Source organism: Filicampus tigris, chromosome 10 (genome assembly GCF_054856515.1).
Source record: "Filicampus tigris isolate MCC_2025a chromosome 10, RoL_Ftig_1.0, whole genome shotgun sequence".
NCBI classification, from domain to species: Eukaryota; Metazoa; Chordata; class Actinopteri; order Syngnathiformes; family Syngnathidae; genus Filicampus; species Filicampus tigris.
The window spans coordinates 6,913,327-6,934,521 of NC_141226.1; the positions used below are offsets into that span (position 1 = coordinate 6,913,327).

Below are 21,195 nucleotides of genomic sequence, written 5' to 3' on the forward strand. Positions count from 1 at the left end.
AGCAGTTTGATAGCGCCTGATTGTGACCTATGAGTTATGGCTTGATCGCTTCCAAAAGTGGATCAATTATTGTACCGGCTGAGATGAAAGCATCCCCTCTGAAGCAGTAAATTGTTCCTTTTCAGGCGTCCTTTTAGTGTGTGAAAAGGGCCAGTCATGAGGGATGTTGCAATTAAATGAACCCATATATGTCACCACTTGCTTGTGTGTGAAGGTGTGTTGATGCATAGGGCTAACTACTGTGGTGATGCGCCATGCCAACTAAGCGTCAATATGTGTGGGTAGGTGTCTTGCGGATTAATTTATTTCCTGATCAGAAACCAATCGTCAATGGGGGGAGGGGTGGGTGCTATCCCAATCCCTATTTGCAACTTGAGTTGGATGCTCAGGGCCACCGCTCCTTCGGCCCATGACCCCCCATGACCTTCTGCTCGCCACTGAATACATCATTGTACCCTTTTGTACAATGGCTTATCATACACGGTCACCGTATTTTCCGGACTATAAATCGCTCCGGAGTTTAAGTCGCACCAGCCATAAAATGCATAATAAAGAGGAAAAAACATATATAAGCCGCACTGGTGTATAAGTCGCATTTTGGGAGGAAATTGTGCACTTAGTACACATCATTTCCACCGAGCTACGATGATAACATTTAGCTAACATTTACACATGTAGTCACACATACAAGAAAGTTACTGTAAGATAACTTTAAACTCCTCAAAACGGTTGTAGATCGATTAAATAAAGTATTTTATTTATCCCCGACCATGTAGAATTTTTCCAAGTCTCAAAAAGTATTTATGTATTCCGTCGTAATTATGTCTTCGTCTCCTTCTTCTTACGTGTGTGGCTGCATGATGCAATGCCTCAGCCAGAGGCAGGCAACTGCCTATTTGTGGCTCATTCTTGTTCAACCATCGTCTGTAAGTAACTTAGACAATTGTATGTAATGAGCATGCAACATTTATATAGGAGCTGAATTGTGGATGATTGTACTGTGTTGTTGACTGAACATACTAATTGCTATCGCTAATGCTAATCGCTATCGCTAATCTTTAGCATGTCTGCCTGTTTGTGGTTCATTCTTGTTCAACCATCAACTGAAATGACAATGTGTATGAATATGGCCGGGGGGGTCGCGGCAGGAAGGGTACCCAGGTAAAGGGTGGAGGGTCGCGGTTGGACAGGCAAAAAAGGATCAAGTGCCCATCTCTGTGGTGTTTCAATAACATGTGAAATCATATAGAAATAATTGTCATGGCTTGTTAGTGCTGACTTATCTTTATGATGTTTTGTCTAGCTTTAGCGCTAAAGCGCCTGCAGAGGGAGGCAAAACATCATAAATACAAGTCAGCACTAACAAGCCATGACAGTAATAATGTGTTAATAATTTCACACATCAGTCACTCCAGAGTATAAGTCGGACCCCCGGCCAAACTATGAAAAAAAGCGCGAAAGTCTGGAAAATATGGTACTTTGCCAGGCCGGGCTCGCTCGTGAGGCAAATGTTAAAGTCATAGTGGCCTCTAGGGGGCGTCACAAAATTGGAAAATAACTAACTTCCAATAAAATATAATTAGAATGACAATACGCCCCCCCCCCCAAAAAAAAAAAAAAAAAACATTGGTGGTGGACATTTGAATTAACTTGACTTGGTATTAATGGACTCCACTTTGACGTCAACATTATGACTTGACAAATCATTTTGTTTAAACTTAAAACATCAACATTTTCAACAAAGAGAGCCTTTTGTTTTTGAAAGATCACAATTTTTTTCGGTTGGTAGTGTATCAATGCCTCTGTTGTTAGTTTGCTGCCAGTCTCTCACTCACTCCGTCACGCACAGCAACAAAGGAAGAGCAGAGGGCCAACTACAGCCCGGGAGAGACATTTTCCCCAGCTAGGGAGGTTAGATAGCTTAGCCATAGGATGCAGCACAACACCAACAGGTGCAAAAACGACCCACCTTTGGCCACAATGCAGCGCAAGATCCCGGTTAAAGTCATGTCATGTCATCTTTCAAACCGCTTATCCTATACAGGGTCGCGGGGAGTTGCTGGAGCCTATCCCAGCCGTCAATAGGCGAAGGCAGACTACACCCCGAACTGGTCGCCAGCCAGTCGTAGGGCACACACAGACACTGAGTGGGAATTGATCCCACGCTTTGGCCACTGTATGGTGTAAATATAGCGCAATATGCAGTGTAAATGCACTCCGTTTACCACTTCGATGGAATTGGGGTTTTCATTCATTAGACTATGACGTGTTTGTTCCAAAAATTGCAATGAATAATATTCAAATCGTTTTTGAAGTCATCAACACGACTAGCAAATAGGTATTGGGGGTGAGACCAATCTTTACTAATAAACAGTGGTGGTTAGTGATAGACTATACGTGTTGTATTATTTACAGGTATGTATGTTTTTTATTATTATTTTTTTTAATCTGTGTTTGGCTTTGTGACCCATGTCAAATTAAGTCCGACAGACATGGGAACTATACGAGGGGTGTCCCAAAGGTTTACGGCCTGAACAAGACAAGAGGCAGATAGAATTCTAATCATTTTATAGTTTTCAAAATAACCCCTTTGAAGTTCACTGTATTTGTTCCATTGATGCTCCAGTTCAAGGAATGCCTCTTCAGAATCTGTCACACCTTCATCAGTATCGAAATCTTGACCACGCAGTTCATGTTTCAGTCTAGGGAACAAAACGAAGTCTAATGGGGCAAATCTGGTGAATAGGGAGGGTGAGGAAGGAGCGGGTATCCACAGTCACCTGCACTCCTCACTAATACTTCTGCTGCATGAGCTGGTGCATAGTCCAGCAACAACCAAACACCACGTCCAAGTACCCTGCGACATTTAAAAACATTGTCGTGTTGATCCCAGGTGAGATAGAAGCACCTTGTTCGTCACACAAATTTTGACCTATCTACTGAATGAAGATAGCAGTGATGTGTATTCTTTTTCAAGGTGAAACTTTTGGGAGCTCCCTCATATAGGCTACGTGCTTTGGGTCCATGAAGAAGCATGAAAAAAGCTCACAGTGTGAATGACGGTCTGCCCAACATCGACATAATGAGTAGGAATCTTTGTTATCTAAATATAGTTACTTTTCAGTTTTGGGATCTCATTCTTTAACAAGTCTCATTCTCGTTTCAATCTAATGTTTTCATACACTGCAGTGTCCAGGAAAGAAAGTCCTCTCACAGCGCAACATGTAATGATGAGGGAGTGAAATATTGCTGGGAAATATGTGGGTGCTTAAAATGCATGGTATCGTTTGTTTTGCTTTTGGAACAAAAAAAAACAAAAAATCTACTAAAAGAATCATACTTGGCTTTTTACTCAGGACTTTGCATAGGCTGTGGGCATTCCCCAGACTAGATAAGGGTAAACCACAATATCCCCAGGGGACAAGATGTCACAGTGTTTTGTACAAGGAGCCCATACAATGCAAAGAGTGATAAAAGTGGAAATCTTAAAAACTAAAAAAAAAACAAAAACCTATAATTCTGAATGTGTTGGACACATAGACACCACCTTGAGTGGGATGACTCGCTGCTGCGCTACACCAGTGCATCTGCCTTATTTGATGAGGCAGATCAGCAAGGGAACTAATGCAAGTAAATGGACTGAACTTCGTAAAACATCAACTTTCCAAGTGTTCAACATTTACCAATTCGGTTTATGTTACTATGTTCACACTTGTCCAAAACAACCACATTAACAACTCACTAGTGCCTTGAGTTGAGGGCTATGACAGCTTTCGGCAGATGGACAGACAGAGAGGTAAAGACTATTGGACCTTTCATCCTGTCGATGACTTGCAATGGGAAATGGAAACAGCAGTTTAGAACGAGAAGAATACCTAAATATAAAAAAAATCGGGACAAGACCAGGAAAGGTCATGTAAAAGAAGCTAAGAAATTACCGCAACTGCAAAAACGACAAAGAAACCCCACAGTGATAAAAAAAAAAAAAATAGTTTGACTGACTCAATGCCATTTACAGTGGTACCTCAAGTTACGAAACGCCTCAACAGGAAAATATTGCCTCTAGCTCCGAAAGAAATTTCAGGATACGAAAGTTAAAAGTATGGGGTGATACTCGCAGCATGGGCTGCTTCTCGCAGCTCCGGAGTTTCCTGAACGCAACATACTCATAGCTGCTCTGCCATTTGCTAGCCTAGCATCCTCCTGGCATCTCATTGGCTAAGAGGGACCTCTTGTGCTCTATGTGTGTGGATACATAGGTAAATAGATAGCTAGATAGATACAGCGTCTTTGTCATTTGCCCCTCGGGCCATGAGGTCTTCCGATAGTTTTACGTGAATTAGAAACGAGGAAAAGAAGAAAAGGAGAAAGTGTTTTTTTTGTCCATACAAACGAAGCAAGAGATAATAGAAAAGTATGAAAGGGGGATGCGGTTGTTTGATCTCGCCAGAGAATATGACCGTAATATATCGACAGTCGCCACGTTATTAAATCAATTGTTTACAAAACGCCAGGCAAAAACCACTTCTGAGAGAGAACATGGACCAAAGAGGGCAAAAAGCGATGAGGACAGCAATTAAAAGGTAAACGACCATCATTTTTATTCCTTACTCTATTCCATCTTTTTTTACATTATGCACAACTCTAATTTATTGTGCAATAATCTAATTGTAACATGTATTTGTTACATGTTTTCATGCATTCTTATGCTTTATAAAACATTTATGTCTGAATAATGGGGGTCTTGGAACGGATTAGGGCATTTACTTGGAAAACGCGTCTCTACTTACAAAATTTTCTACTTAAGGAATTTCTTCCAGAACCAATTAATTTCGTAAGTGCAGGGGAACCACTGTACTGTAGATTCATCACCCCGGTTCGCATGATTGTCCACTGTCCAGTGTCATTTTTGACTGTAAATCATTGGAATAACCCCTGTTGGAACGAGTCACAACAATATTAAGAAAAACAACTTACACGTTCCTGCTGTCCAGTGTGCGATAGCCGCGTGAGCGTGAGCTGTGGGGGGCGCTCTGCAGTGCGGCGATATCAAAGGCAGCCGTGTCAGCCTCACCGCCGCCCTCGTCGTCATATGTGATGATGTTCTCACGGACGTCATCATCCTCCAGTGGTGACAGCGAGTCACGCTTCTGGCGCCTCAATGACAATGACAGGGCACTCACTGCTATGATGTGATGGCAGCAGGTACAAAGGAAATTGAGGGATGAAATTGAAAAAAAAGAATGATGAAAAAGGGTCAAAGGAGGTCACAGGGGAAATAAAAAGGAGGAACAGGAGGTAAAGGGAGTGTGGGAGATGGTGAAACATTATGGTAGACAAAGAGGTGAGACAAAACAAATTCAAAGGAGGCCTTGGGTTAGAGGGCAGATGTATCATATCAGCAGGCTGCAAGCCACCACTCTGTAATTGACTTTGAACTCCAGCCAGGCAAATAGAAGCTTTACTGTATTCTCCCATGACTCTGTAGTTCCAAAGCACAGAATAACATTTGACTGAAAAAACACAGGCTGCAGCTCCTTGGATGCACAACAATTTAAATAGATTTTTTATAGATGTTAAGTACAGTACTGTATATGGAAAGCTTCTGTGGATAAGAGAGGCGCCAACCTACCCACCTACATACCAGTAAACATATTTGCATGCATGTGCATCTCCATCAGTCAGACATTCAGTACACACTGTGATCAAGAGAAACAATATTGTCACAAAGCAGAGACATCCTAATTGTGCTTTCAAAAGAATTCTTGGCATTTTGTCACTATGCATAAATGTAGAATTAGAATCTTTATTGTCATTGAACAGTGTACAACAAAATTGGGGGTTTAGTTTAATGGGTTTGCCCATAATTGAACTCACAATACTTGTTTATACTCTTTCACTCCACCAAAAGCTCTCTGCATCACCTTAACGCAATATTGCATTCCTTTGTGACTGAACAGGTCTCATCCAGAATGATAATGTCCTTATCAACAAGGCATGAGCAGGGACTCAACGGAGTGAATAGAAATGACAACGATGCTGGCCATGAACCAACGCTTTCTCCGCACCCACACATTATTCAGTTGAGCATTTGTGAATTCCTGCTCAGGTGGAAGTGACATTTCATTGTGTGGCTACCATCACAACACGAGCCAAGGAACTCAAGCATAATAGTTATTTTAGAAGTGATTAGCAAAAAATAACCATTCCTTTCAAGCAGCTGTGATTATGAAATATTTACGCAACTGCTTTCATACTTTCATATGGAGATTATGCATTCTGGCGTGTGGTGAAGGATAAATGTCTCTCAAGTCTATTTACTTGTCTTTTCGTATGTAGATTTGTGTAAAACTGTTTTGTAGCTGTTCCATTGCAATTATATAGCTAATGTATAACTTATATCGAGCGGTCCAATAAAAAAAACATTCACAGAATGAAATAAACAACTCTCTTTTGTGGGAACATATTATGGGCCCTAATTTGGCAGATTGGCGCCCATGCGCTCGGTGTTAAAACGGGAGTCACATTTTCGTGCCAGCGCAAGTTTAGTCTAGCGTCTCTGGGGCCGCGTTGCACCCATTTGGGCGTTTTAGCGCAGGGAGTTGCCTCGCTCCTGAGTCATCCATTTAGTATGAACATTCCAATACACGAGCAATAGCCCTTGTTGACATTCCTGCTTTCAGCATGCCAATCGCACACTCCCTCAAATCTTGCAGTCTAAGGCACACCTGTGCACTAATCATGGTGTCTAATCAGCATCTCGATATGGCACACCTGTGAGGTGGGATGGATTACGTCGACAAAGGAGAAGTGCTCACCATCACAGATTTAGACTGGTGTGTGATCAATACTTGAGAGAAATGGTGATATTGTGTATGTGGAAAAAGTTTTATACCTTTGAGTTCATCTCACAAAAAAAAAACAAAAGTGCGTTCATATTTTTGTTGAGTGTATTTGACCGAAGCGCAGGCAGACAGATGTGTGTGGTGCACATCATCAGATTTCATTCTTAAATATGAGACCAGCGTGGGACATTCCCTCTGAATCAATTTAGAAATCAATTCATTGACCAAATTATAATCATTATCATCTTATATATATATAATATATAATATAATCGAATATTTTAATGGCACCTCATCACTACTGCACACATCACATGCACGGCCGACGACATCAACCGAAAGGGGAGATGTTGCAGTTTACTTGCCAATGTCATGCAGGGACCCCAGCGAGTCAAATTTCTGTTTCCGCAATTTCAAAAAAGGCGTATTCGTGCGTATTGCACCTCCGACCGCCTTCATTTTCATGCAAATGAGGGATGCCGCGAGGATCGGCTGGGAAAAGACTATTTCCATTGCACAAAGGCTCAAACGCCCCGTTACGCCGAATTCAACCAGCACAAACTCTAGCAAAATACCAATAGGATGAAAACTCCAGCCATGCGCACAGTTAGACTGCGCTTTGCGCTAGACTTGCGCTCGGACCGAAAATAGGGCTCTCTATTTCACATTATTATTTTAAATAAGACTTCAATTTGTTCATGGCTGACGTCTTATATATTAATAGAACTTACCCAATAGTGTTGCAACACATGCCAATATGGCCAGCAGAGCTGCAGTGCTGAGGCCAGGCGAAGGTAATGTGGAGTGCTGCGGGAGACAAACCGCTTCTCTTTCCCAGTCCCATTCACCTTCAGCCTGTTTGCCCTTCTCCCTCTCCCCAGTCTTCGCCCCTCCTCTCAGGCAGGGACAGACAGACACTGTGACAGTCCCGGTGCTGGTGAGACCTGATGTCCCATCTCTTAGAACCAGAGGCACATAAAGTGTTAGGGTGGAGGATGGAGAACGGGACAACGGCTGCAGCTGGGACAGCAAGACCAAGCTTGCTGTGGGACCTGCAGAGAGATCATTAAGGTGACAATCTTTCAAGTGTGGTCGGAATCAAATCACATTTTACTGCTCATTTTTCTAAATTACAAGCTGCAACAGCACAGAAATCTCGACATTCTTGTATTTTGGTAAAAATTTAGATCTACGGTGGTGTCTCAACCCAATCTCAACTCTAGCACAGTAACAGATTTGTGGGTGCAACACAGACAAGAGCAGTGACAGTAATTTTAACATGTGTCATGGAAGGAATTACAGTAGTAGTTTCCCTTACAGTCTTTTGCTCATTTTTCTATGTTTAGCAGCAGCACTATCGGAGCCAAAGATCAACACACTGTAGTTCCAGCTGTTACTTTTCCCAGCTGAAATGTTTATCAGTTTCAATATACTGTACTGTCTTGGTCTTTTTCCACAAGAAAATCAACGTTGGAAGGGGAAAAAAAAGAACTATATGTTAATGAGGCAAGGGCACGAATTGCATTATGTCATTACGATTATATGCAAACTATTCACAGTCCCTATCGGGGCTATTTTGTAGAGTAACTGGGAATTGCTATATGTGCTAAAACATTACATAGCCCTATCATCCTCCTTTCGTCCTCCCCTTTAGTGTTGTGTTGTTTCTGCTGACCAACAGCAACACTCAAGCTTCAAATTACAGAAGCACATACAGAGAGAAAAGCAATGTATAGTGTAAGATCTATTCCTTTTCTTTAATATCATATTTCCTGTCGGCCCGTACATTCTGTTTCAACAGAGGAAAGACAAACCTGATATGAACTGCCAAAACAATTACAACAAAGTCCGAAGTTTAGTCCTCGAATTTGATCGTCATTATTGAGTGTTTGCACCATCTGATCTGAAAACATCAGCACTCTGATTTGAGATGTTTTACATGACGAAGCTGCAGAATGTAACTGCGCCAAAGGAGCTGCGCAGCTTGATGCATTTTGTGATTTTCCTTGAAAAGTGAAAAGCATATTATCAAAACAACCCCAAGTCAAAAACCAAGTGCTGACTTGAATAAAGCAAATATCTTTGATGTCAAACGGGGAGAGAGAAACAGAAGAACAACAACTTGGAACAACCAAGAGATTTTGTTGATTTCGGTATGTTTTCTCTTTTCTACGGTTGAATCTTACATCAAAGAGGCAATAACTTCTGTGTCTCTGTAGTATTATTCTAGTCACTAGTGCCTCACTCTCAGTGACAGTGTGAGTGTGAATGCTTTTCTTGCTTCATATACTCAGCGGGTATGGACTCCAGTTCCCCGCGATGCAACAGGATAAGCGGTACGGAAAATTCAATGGATGGACGAGTGAATGGGATATTAATAATGCTATTTATATAATTGCTTAATAATCCATCTACTGAAGAACATGTTCCTTCATGTCAATCATGTGCATACTGGAAACTGAGCTCCAACAACTTGAAGACCATATTATTTGGTCAACCGTAATAATAACGCAGTATTAGACAAAAATTGACAATAAATGAAAGATTGTCAATGTTGTTAACAGTAACAGACAAGAAAGTAATGTACAATGCCCTCCATGATGGAACCCCTGGTTAAGATGTGTTAAAATCTTTCAAATAAATTCAATTTGTCTTGCAGAAGCATACTCTCATAGGGAAAATCATAGAAGTGGTTCACCAGACACATAATCAAGCTCCTCCCATGGCCATCTCAGTCCCCAGAACTCAAACCCATTGAAAACCAGTGGAGTGAGCTAAAGTGAAGAGTGTAGAGGAGAGGACCCAGGTCACTGGATCATTTGGAGGGATTGTACAAAGACGAATGGCTGAAGATCACTGTTTGTGTATTCCCCCATCTTGTGAAACAACATATGAGAAGATTAGGTATGTTTCGTTGGCAAAAGGTTGGCTGTAAAAAGTATTAACATCAGGGCTGCTAATAATTGTGGCACACATGATATGATGTAAAGTAATTATTTCGTAATGTGGGATTTTTCCCCACTGAATAAATGCACTTGAATTAAAGGTGGATTTTCCCCTTTAAAAAGATCCTATATTGTTTAGAGAAAAACAGAATTTATTCCAAACGATAGAACACCTCTTAACTGGGTACTAATACTTATGGAGGGCAGCGTATGTCACGGGATGGTCTCCGCTTCGATTTTCTACACGCAGCTGCACGTTAGTGAGCTTTACTTGGTTTTGCATTACGTTCAGAAGTATGTGTTGACATAAGGGAAGGACATAAGAAAATCAATAGAAGCGAAAGATGAATACTGAGGATGGGAGTAGGCAGAATAGTTGGATGGGGGTAGAAAGAAAATGTACTGTAGGTGTGAAAAAAATGACACAAGAAGAAGAAGACACATGAGGCCGAAAGAAAAATGTGCGACTATGAGCTTTGAAATGTAGAAAACAACATGTTTCTCTGCTGAGGAAACAACGAAGGAACTAAAACAAAAGGGGGTGGGGGTGGTGATGATTGACCGCTTACCACCACTGTCCCTGACACTGAAGTTGAGGGCAGCTCTGGATTCCGGAGGGATGCTGAAATACACAGTGCTGTCATTCCCTCCTTCATCTCTATCAATCGCCCGCAACACCTGCACCACCTGAAAACCAGAGATAGAGGGGAGAGCATAAATGTGTGTGCGTGTGCACACCTGTACACGCATGCGCGTGTGCGTGTGTGTGTGTGTGCATAAAATGGGTTGGGAAAGCAGCAAGATGAGAAAGAAAGAGTAATGAGAAACTCACACACATTGCTTTTAGCAAGCAATAAGCCATTAGCCGGCGTCAGCAGAAATCAAAACAAGCTAAACAATTAGTATAGCAGCGCATGTGAACCAAGTGTAATACACACCAAATAAATAACTGGCTGACATGAATTGCCTTGCACAAATACGCTGCTATATGGCTTTCAATTTGGTAAGAGCATTTGCACGAGTCTATAGTGGCAGCGGTAACAAAATGAATCTAAAAGGATGTCTTACATCAGCCTAAGCTGATGGGTAATTTCCTTTTAATGAAAAACGGCAGTCATTACTATGCAAGACATCCTTTTTAGAGATTATCTTAGCACACGTCTGGGAAATGCAGAGCCGAAGAGGTTTGCATGCCTTCTGAGCTCGATAGTATACCAGAGGCCTTGTGAGTAAGCATGGCCGCATTATGGTATCAGTTGCTGTGTGTGAATATTGGATTGTGTTGTGACTAATGACTTGTCACACGGAGACATGCGTACACGCCCCAACCCATTTGAGAATAGTAGACAATTTTTTTTTCATGTGGTCTCACTGCAGCTCAGCCCTGTAACTGCATAAACAAATACAATCATCCCAGGCAAAATTACCAAACCCAATCCGCAAAATTTCCATTGAATTCAGTAACAAAACCAAAAGCATGAGACAAGCAATGAAAACAGTTGGACAAACGGCAGATGGGTCAAGATGTCAAGTAACTTAAAATAAGAGTGGCGTCCTGTCGGAAATTAAGGAACACAGAGACGCTATCAATAGTTTAGGTAGGGTCTTGAATCAATCGGACAAACACATAATGCAAATAGGGCATCAGAAAGGCGAAAGAACTTTGAGAGCAAATTTAAATGCAATTGATTTTGACAATGACAAGATACAAACATACATACCTTTCCAATGGTTGATGAGTCGCACATGGCCGTTGTGTATTGTCTGTCCAGCTCCGGAGCATTGTCATTCAGGTCTAATGTCTCGACTGCAACCAGAACCCGAGACACCTGGCTGGGGTTGTCTGAAAAAGCAATTAAGAGACAGATTGTTTACAACACAAAGTCCACACAAACAGCTCCAAATATAAAATTCTATGAACACAAATCCCAGCTGCAATAAACATCCCTGTGAATGCACACAAAGGCGCAATGCGCACTCCATTAAATCGGCTCAATGGTACTTGTGGGTAAACTCAACCATTTTGGTGTTAATCCAAACCTTAGCACTCAGATCCCATTAGTGAGTTTGCTGAATATAAAGTCTGATTTGGCTGGTGCTGCAGCTCTCAGGTCCTCAGCTGGAAAATATCTGATGTTTCCACAGCGCAAGACACACATAAAAATGTTCCATTCTGAGGCACAACAGCCTGAAGTGTGTGTGCGTGTGTGTGTGTGGGTGTGTAGGGGTGCGTGTGTGTGTGTGTGTGTGAGAGCAAGAATGCAGAGAACAGTCAATCTGCATGGAGTTACACAAGAGTGTAGTTCAAATGGATTAGCAGAGGGTCTTCCATAGCTCATTCACTTGGATTGACACACTTGAACGCGCTCTCACAGCCATGCTTAAAACGTGTGAGGTCGCATTCTGAGCTCAACATTCACTGCCGCATTTTAGGCTACAATTGTGACGGGTTTGGTTGCGATTCTGGCACACGCACACACACACGCAGTGTCACTGTTTCCTATTCCTGAAAACACTTCTTACTGTACTGCAATGCCATAGGGGTGAACTATGTCCCTGTGGCCATCATGAGAGCTGCTGTGCACAACGTCAACACTACCTCCAACAGTTTGTTTATTAGATGGGGCTCATTATTGAAGACATACACTTGCTGTGCTCCTCTGTCAACACAACACTGCTCCCACAACAAGCCCTGAGTACATTTCGAACTTTATCCAGGGTGAGACAAGGCTGTAGAGGGAAATTGTTATTAGGTATTTTGAATTACAGCCAAATACCCAAACCCAAGTGGAGATTTGGTGATCGGCATAAAACTATATGGAAGTCACAAAATTACATTCCGTACACGTGCAAAGCTAAGCCAGTATAAGAGCTGTATGAAAAATTCAGACTGTCTGCGAATGTCTTCCTCATGTCTGTATTCCCTGGCCTACAACTTTAAAACAAAGAAGGAATAATCATTGATTGTACTTTTAGTGATATAATGGCTTGCCGGAAGAGATGATACCCTTACAGGCACTAACACTTGACTCAACAACAAAACACAGATATTTTGTCCCAGAAGAGGTACAAATAGTTGGAGTCCATCCAGCACTCCTTTATATTATATATAGTGTAGCTAAGCTCTCAACTGGAAGTGCAAAACATTTCAGGGGTATATGAAAATTTGGAAATGACAATTTTCAGATTTCAGATTTTATAGACACTACATCAATTACTTTGGCTCAAATTTAGTATGCATTTAAATATTCAAAAGGGCCATATTAAAACAGAGTCTAGACCCTAGACTCTAGAGTCAGAAATCACAAGTATACAAATGAACTCGAACACACTCTGATTTGTGACAGTGTAGGCTGATTGCCATTTATACTAATCTGGTTTTGTCAAAATCAAAGCTGCAGATCTGTAGCTGTTTTTAATTTGATTTCTTTTATTAATTGTAATGCCTTGTGCAGCAAGGGTGCCACTGCATTGACTGGGTGCATCCGTGGATTAATCGGATTCCAGATGGAATACATGTACAAATCATGCTGTCACTTACATCTTCCAATTGTGAGTTTATTTTGTGTGTGGGGGTGTTTTTAAGTAGCGTTATACTGTAGCTTGAATTTTTGGTTTAGTTGGTTTCATTAACCTTTACAGAGACTCTAAAATGTGTAGTTACTTCTACTAGTACTATACTACTATTCAGTTTCATTTTATGCAATGTTGTGCCTTAAGATAACCAAGTGTTTCTCAACCTTTATCGGAAATACAGTTTAATTTACCTTACCTCTAGTGGATGAGCATTTAATTGTTTTTCCTGTTGCTATACGTGCTTAGCACACACTAATTAACTAATTAACACGACAGTTAAGTGGCTCACGGCGCGCTGGTTGAGAATCACTGGGCTAACCAACTGCCCCTCCAGATTACTCATTTGCTGAGCAGTCAGAGGTTTGACAATACTTACCTGATTTTGGGGAGAAAAATGTTTGCATATGTATGGTTGTTCACTTTAGAGGGGACGGAACACTAAACTCCCCTGAGATTTAAATAATCTTTTTTTTTTTTCTTTCCTTTCATTGCTTGTTTTCCCTTCTCAGTTTGAATCCCAGTACGGCGTCAAATAACTGCAAATGTACATTATACTGTAGAAACAAAGTATTAACTGAAGTCTTCCAATTTGTTTGGAAATTCTAAGCGGATTAGTAAACTGCATTACACAAGGGATATTGTGCCTTTGGGTGACCATATAATTAAGAGCTAACCTAAACACACACTGATAATTGGTTAACGGTGGTAAAACGATGGATCCATCACATTAGATGCAGGGTAAAAAAAAAATGTATCACTGTTTAGTGACATTCAAAGAAAGTAACATTCAAGGAATGACTTCTAACCTCTCTGTGTGGCAATGACAGTAATGTTGTGCCAGTGCTCACGTTCCCGGTCTAGTTCCATGGCTGTAGTGATGAGTCCGGAGTCTGGGGTGATGCGAAATAGAGCCTCTGGGTCTGACTGAGGATCAATAGAGAACCTAGAGAAAAGCAAGTGAGAAAAATAGTGAGAGAGAGAGAAGAGAGGTAAAGTAAGGTACATGAAAAAGGGGGCATAGAGAGGTAAAGTACAATAAAATAGATATGCTGAAGGGTAGAGAAAAAAGCACTGAGTGTGTGGAAGAAAACAGGGCAGCAGTGTGCGAGGGAGCGATAAGGGAAAGTCTGCATTCAAATGGCCCACATATTAATATAGGGAGATTATCAAAGACGATAGGGACTCTTTTGAAGTGCTACAGATAATTTGAATATCTCTTTTGGTACATCAACTGTCATTCCTCCCCACACACTCACTATTAGCACTTTTGCCCATGCTAATTGGGACATAATTCAGTTTTGTTGCAGATAAATTACCGCCTTACCGTCCTCAAAACCATTGGAATAACCTCCTGCAACAAATAATCTTAGGATCTGTTCAAGCTTCCGTGTTTGGTTTCTGGCTCTGGGGAACACTGAGTGGGCTTTTGGTTAGCTTAAAGCATTTGTTTAGCAGTAACCGTTGCTAAGCTTCAATCCAAGGAGCTGAATATCCCTGATTTACAAATGTGCTCTGTGAATAAATAGCAATCTGTTTTCCTCTGGGACATAAAAAAGTACAATAGTGCTGTTTTATTGTGATAAAATACTATTTAAATAGGGAGTTTGATGGAATGATAGGACTTTGAACTGTCAAATAAAGGCAGTAAGAGGAGAAAGTATGAACAAAGCTATATTTAAACATCGACTTGTGTGTGTCAAACAAAATTATTGTAAATAAATATACACAGGTACTTTTCCTTTATTTTTAGAAACTAAAAAGCTTGATCGCTGTTTGCTTGATACTTTTTTACTTTTAATTATACTACTAAAATACGGGTACTATCCACTAATACAGAGCTGGAAATTAAGTTTACAGTACTCATATTTAATATAGACATAAGAAGTGTAGGACATATGAATATACCTGATGTTATTAGTCAGTCCAGTATCTGGGTCTACAGCACTGACTCGGCCCACAGTGCAGGCTGGAGGGCAGTTTTCGGAAACATCCATGTGGTATTGTGCCCTGGAGAACTTTGGAGGTTCGTCTGCATCCAACACTGCTACTCTGATTGAAGCTCGGTCTTTAATAGATCCTCGACGCAAGAAGCGAGGGTCCACGGTGGGATTGAGGACCTCCACAGAGAAAGAGTAGGCGCTGCGGCTTTCATAGTCTACGGCCTGGAGAAAGAAAGAGTGGAAGAGAGTGGTCGCATGACATGTTAGGCACCACAGAGTAGAACCACTTAAGCATTGCTGTATGGATTCTGTAACGGTGGTGCTTTTAAGAGCAGCAATATGCAAAAGAGTTGTTTCCCTTTTGCACGCTATTTTCAGCCTCCAAAAACTGCCAGGGTCTGTTTGCATATCAAAAGCAGAAAAATGGAAAATGATAATTACACTGGTCGACAGCAAATTTTAATCAGAGATGGCATTATGTGTCCCTCAACCTACTTTTGACAACGATTTCAACAATATCTTTACTTTTTTTCTAACACATGAGTTTCAAAGAAAGATATTTTCTTTCTTTGTTGTTTTTAATTAAGTTTGACCTATAAAAGCTTTTGCAATACGGATCTTGCCATGCGTTGTAATTTATAGCTATAACATTTCAGATAAAAACACCTCAAGCGAAACCTAACCCTTAAATCATAAATATTACGATAACTGTTACATTTGTATCATCATTGTTATTTTATTATGAAAACCTATTTTATTTTTATTATGAAAACCATTTATGCTAGCGACAAATCAAAAATACAAATCTGGAAACGTTTACTTGCATCTGTGATTAAAACCTTTAGTTTATCATTGTTATTGTGAGAGACAATAACATGAGGCAAGGAGTAGAGTCAAAAACATCACAGTTTGTCACAATTTGATGTTATGATTGGTTGACTTGAGCCACTCCCAGCTGACTTTGGATGAGTAGCGAGGTACAGCATGGACCGGCTGATCCCAATAATGGGGCACAAGCATTCACACTCATGGACGATTTACGGTTTTCAGTTAACGTAATGTGTGTTTTTGGAATGTGGGTAGAAGCCGGAGTAAATGAAGACATCCCACGCACTGGAAGAATATGCAAACTTCGGACAGCTGGGCCTGAGCCCAGTTTCCAGGACCTCGTGACAGTGAGGCAGCCATGTTAACCAGGACTTCGTCATGCTGCCTAAGTAAGGTTAATTATTTTTAAATCTATACATCACTATGACAACTCCAAGCGTCATCTACTTTGAGCCTCACTATGATTGAATTGAAAGCCCCCTTTGTGTCATTGCAAAAGAGATGCTATGCTTTGAATTGGAACCTGCTGCATGTAATGGTTGCTTATTACAAATATTTTTGAGACCTATTTGCCTGAGGTGGCCATCTGATTGTGCCTTATACGTAAAGATACAAACTTGAAGCTATGATCATCTTTGCAGAGCAGCTTGTTACAGAGGGTGGACAAATAGACACACATACATGTTTTTTTTGTGTGGAAAACATTAATAAGCGTGGGTATGTTTATGAGCTGCTCCGAGTGGTCTTTTTCAGTGTTCATGGCTTTAGATCTTCTGTCACTATGCTTGTGCTTAAAATATGTCTGCAAGCATGTATCCTTTCTTTATGAGTGGCACAGAAAAAGCATAGTGGGTAGCGGATAAATAGGATCTCTGGCTTTGCAGAATATTTGCTGTCAGATTCTAGTCGAGAAAAAAATCATTGAGGATTCAGGCATCAGTGGGAATATTGATATCCTACTTCCTCTTCTCTTTATTTCTGATCCCTCATTTTCTATTCCACCGCATCCCCTTCTCTGTGAGCTGTAAACCTCAGCAAACTGCTTCACAGGAAGTCAGCAGTTTTAGCAAGGAAAGAGGAATGTTACATTGGAAGAGAAAAAGGAAAGTAATTGCTGGGATAGCCTCACAGAAAAAAAACAAACATGTTGGAAAAAAACAAGGCAATTGTCAGGTGAGAGAGGCAAAGACAAAGAGACAGTGGGCATGCATGTGTGTGTTATGTTGTAAATGAAAATGTTCTCTGAACATGGTTCCCATTACAGGAAGAACTAGAACATCAGACTGAGGAGGAGAAGTGTCAGTTGCACTGTGAGTATACACTCATCACTATCGTCCTCCTTTTTTCATCCTGCACACCATCATGTCAATCTGCCTCCCCAATTTCTTCCAGACACACACCATCAACCACCCACTGATGCAAACCCATCAGTTTTTGCTAATGTGTCGGTGACAGGGGGCAAGCTCTAACAAACCTCATCACACACTCAAAAGCTTCGCCCTCATTCGTCCTAACAGGAAACACTTATCACCCACAAGCTCAAGTGTACCATATCCCCCCCCATAAATTATTTGACTAGCGTCCATTAATATTTTCATGCGTTGATATGTTCCACTGATTCACATTTTTATATTTATCTGTTTCCAAACACATTATCTTTCACCTTGACCATCAATTCTAACTTATAGGAGTAGCTAATTCTGCATTTTTTTAAATGTTATTTTTTACCTTTTCACAATAGATAGGCCTACTGGTGAATGATTATTTGCAGAGTTGGTCATTCGTCAGTGCGTGAGTCCGTCTGTGTTCGTCAAGAATGGACTTACTTACAATATCAACATGCCTAGCTGTTGTGTGTACGGGTCCTGGAACACCTCAGCAACTTAAATGTAGCCCTACAATGCTGTTCCACCAAGATCGTCAGCACAACAATTTGACACAATTCTCAATTCCCTTTTCTATAACAGGCAAAAAAACAATGTAGCAGACTAGCTAGCTAAGTTACTCACCCTGCCATGCGAGTAGAGTTAGCTGTGAGAATACAGTGCCCCTTTCTGTTGATAGCGGCCCGGCATTCTTTCTGAGCTAACAATGCGCGCACATCCTGATTACGTCAACTTCGTTTACAAACTGAAAATGATTCTATATAGACTAGAATTCATGAGAGGTTGTTATCGAAAACCACATGGGAAGGAAATCTCGTGCTCTAGATGGTTAAATGTAATTGTTAAAATAAAGGAGGCTCAATGTCATCGAAGTAGAAGAAAATCTGACGGTCCTAATATAGTGGTGGTGAACTGTAATTTAGCGATGACGGAAGTGTGATTAAAATAACAATGGCAGAGTGATGGACTGATGATGACAGATTTGGTCGGCTTGAAATAATGACGGACTGAGCTGCTGGTGACTGGTGACTGCCGGACCAGCAAAATGTACCGACGTGCCCACAGTTGGTGATTCATTGACAATGGAAGTCGCCATCCACAAAGTTGAAGACACTGGCTTTGGAGTTGCTGAAGTATACAGAGAGAGTGCCTCTTACATGTGACGCTTGGAATTCCAGAGCAACAGACACTGCGCTTACTGCGCTTCACTTTTTTAACATGGAGCTGTCTTTACAGGTTTTACTTTGTGCTGTGTTCTGCCTTGAGCAGATTTTTTGGTCATTGTTTATAGCCTGAACCTTTTTGAGAACGGACGTTACGTGCACGGATATCCGGCATTGTTCAGTCGCGGGTTTTTGTAGAAACAAGCAGTCATACGGTAATCACGCAGCAGTCCACCGGTGTATGCTTTATCACCAAAACTTGGTCAGATCTTTGTCTGTAAGTTATCAATCTTTATGTTAAGATTTGGCAAGTGACTATTCGTTTTCTTACGTGATGCAAGTTATCGTCCGTGTAATCGTCTGTGGCCATTTTGTCCGTTGAATTACACTGGCGGCAGAAATGTCTTTGCTAATGTAGTGCTTAATTAGTCCAGCAGGGAGGGGTGTGGGGGGGGCATTGTTATACCTACTTGAAACGGGTAAATGTGAGAATGTTCTGGATGTTAGATTCTCTGTTGACGAGCAATATTGGTAACGTAAATGTAAGTAAGAAAGACACTGTGCATTTCCTGTTTTTATTTGTAATGTGAAAGACAAGACTAGGCATTATATTTTTTGTTATGTTCACTTTGCGTTTATAATTTCAGTTTTACAACAAAATATGGAAGATAAATGGAGAAATGAATAAAGGAATATAACTGAGGAAGGAAAAGAGTTCAAAAGAATTAACACAAATCCTCAACTCAACTTCCGGAACGTCATTCTTCATCATTCTCCATGCTGTTAACTATCTGTCTAGTTGCACAAAGTAGAGAATTTGTCACGAGGGCAGAATATGCTGCATATGCACAACTAAGTTATTATTCGGAAAATATTGTATTTCATTATAATTTCCAACAGGAAACAATATAATTTAAGTTGAAGTTTTAAATTTTCGGTGTTGTTTTATTGCTTAAAATGTGATATGACAAACCACATATGTTTACATGTCAAAATTGTCAAAATTTATTCTTAGTACTATTCTTTGTATATTTGTACTTCTCATTGAATCAATTGATATTGAATAGAATTGTAGAATCTAAATCAAAATGAATCGCAAACTAAAGACTCAAAATCAGATTGAATGATGCGGTTCTCCAGCCCTAATGAATACAATTGTATATTTATGAATATTGCTGCTGTGATGTGCTTGTCAATAAAACGATTAAAACTTCAATTGGTGTCACTCAAGTATTTCTTGAATTGAGAAGTTATGCAATAGTTATTAGTAAGCAGGGTCCCACACATCCTAGAAAACCTGGAACCTTTTATACTGTACTCATGATGAATGTTTCCAGGTACCTCCAGTTGTTGTTGTTGATCAGATTACTCAATGTGACAGCGAGGCACACGCACTACCAGTACGCCCATATAAAGACTTCTTGATTTCCTAACTCATCTTCCCTCCGGCCTCATTTTCATGGCTTCCCTATCACATCATTGCAGGCAGGACCGCAGCTCAGGCATTATGTCAACAACTGATTTCTTAGGGTTTTATTTTGTATTCACAAAATATCTCTACCCTACTGAATTATTTATACTTCTGGCAATTTTCACTTATACACCACTACATTTCCTAATTAAAATGTATACCTTTGCTCAGATACATTTCCCCTTATCATCTTTGTACAGTGGCTATGGAAAGTATACGGACCCCTTGACAATTTTCACTTTCTGTGCCATTTCAGCCATTTGCCAAAATAAAAAAAAGTTATTTTTTTTCACATGAATGTACACTCAGCATACAGTCCCTCCAGTGAAACGTGGTGGTGGGAGCATCGTGTTGTGGGGGTGTTTTTCAGCTGCAGGGACAAGGATGACTGGTTGCAATTGAAGGAACGATGAATGCGGCCAAGTACAGAGATATCCTACAGGACCTCTTCTAGAGTGCTCAGGACCTCAGACTGCGCCGAAGGTTTACATTTCAACAGGACAATGACCCGAAGCACACAGCTAAAATAACAAAGGAGTGGCTTCAGAACAATTCTGTGACCGTTCTTGACTAGACCAGCCAGAGCTCTGACCGAAACCCGATTGAGCATCTCTGGAGAGACCCGAAAATGGCTGTACACCAACATTCACCATCCAACTTGACAGAACTGGAGAGGATCTGCAAGGAAGAATGGAAGGGGATCCCCAAATCCAGGTGTGAAAAACGTGTTGCAGCATTCGCAAGAAGATTCATGGCTGCACTAGCTCAAATGGTGCTTCTACTCAATACTGAGCACACGGTCCGGATACTTATGACCATATGATATTTCAGTGTTTTTTTTTTTTAATAATTGTTCAAAAATGTCTAGGTTTCTGTTTTTTTTCTTTCAAGGTGGGGTGCTGAGTGTGCATTAATGAGAAATAAAATAACATTTTTTGATTTTGGCAAATGGCTGCAATGACACATAAGGTGAAACATTTAAGGGGTCTGAATACTTTCCGTACCCACTGTACAAAGATGGTAAGGGAAAATGTATCTGAGC

General features: G+C 40.7%; 1 protein-coding gene across 5 annotated transcripts in view; it reads right to left on the reverse strand.

The window, feature by feature from the left end:
• The window catches only part of cdh24b (cadherin 24, type 2b), a 224,422-nt gene that overhangs the window by 11,809 nt on the left and 191,418 nt on the right, over positions 1 to 21,195 (reverse strand). For 4 of the 5 annotated variants that reach the window (XM_086042937.1, XM_086042934.1, XM_086042935.1 and 1 more), the window contains 6 exons: positions 15,272 to 15,528; positions 14,173 to 14,309; positions 11,512 to 11,633; positions 10,360 to 10,477; positions 7,577 to 7,897; positions 4,978 to 5,185 (listed from right to left, as the gene is read on the reverse strand). In XM_086042937.1, the coding sequence (XP_085899063.1) occupies positions 4,978 to 5,185; positions 7,577 to 7,897; positions 10,360 to 10,477; positions 11,512 to 11,633; positions 14,173 to 14,309; positions 15,272 to 15,528 (1,163 nt within the window). The remainder of the gene's footprint in view (positions 1 to 4,977; positions 5,186 to 7,576; positions 7,898 to 10,359; positions 10,478 to 11,511; positions 11,634 to 14,172; positions 14,310 to 15,271; positions 15,529 to 21,195) is intronic. The other variant, XM_086042936.1, reaches the window with a different exon arrangement.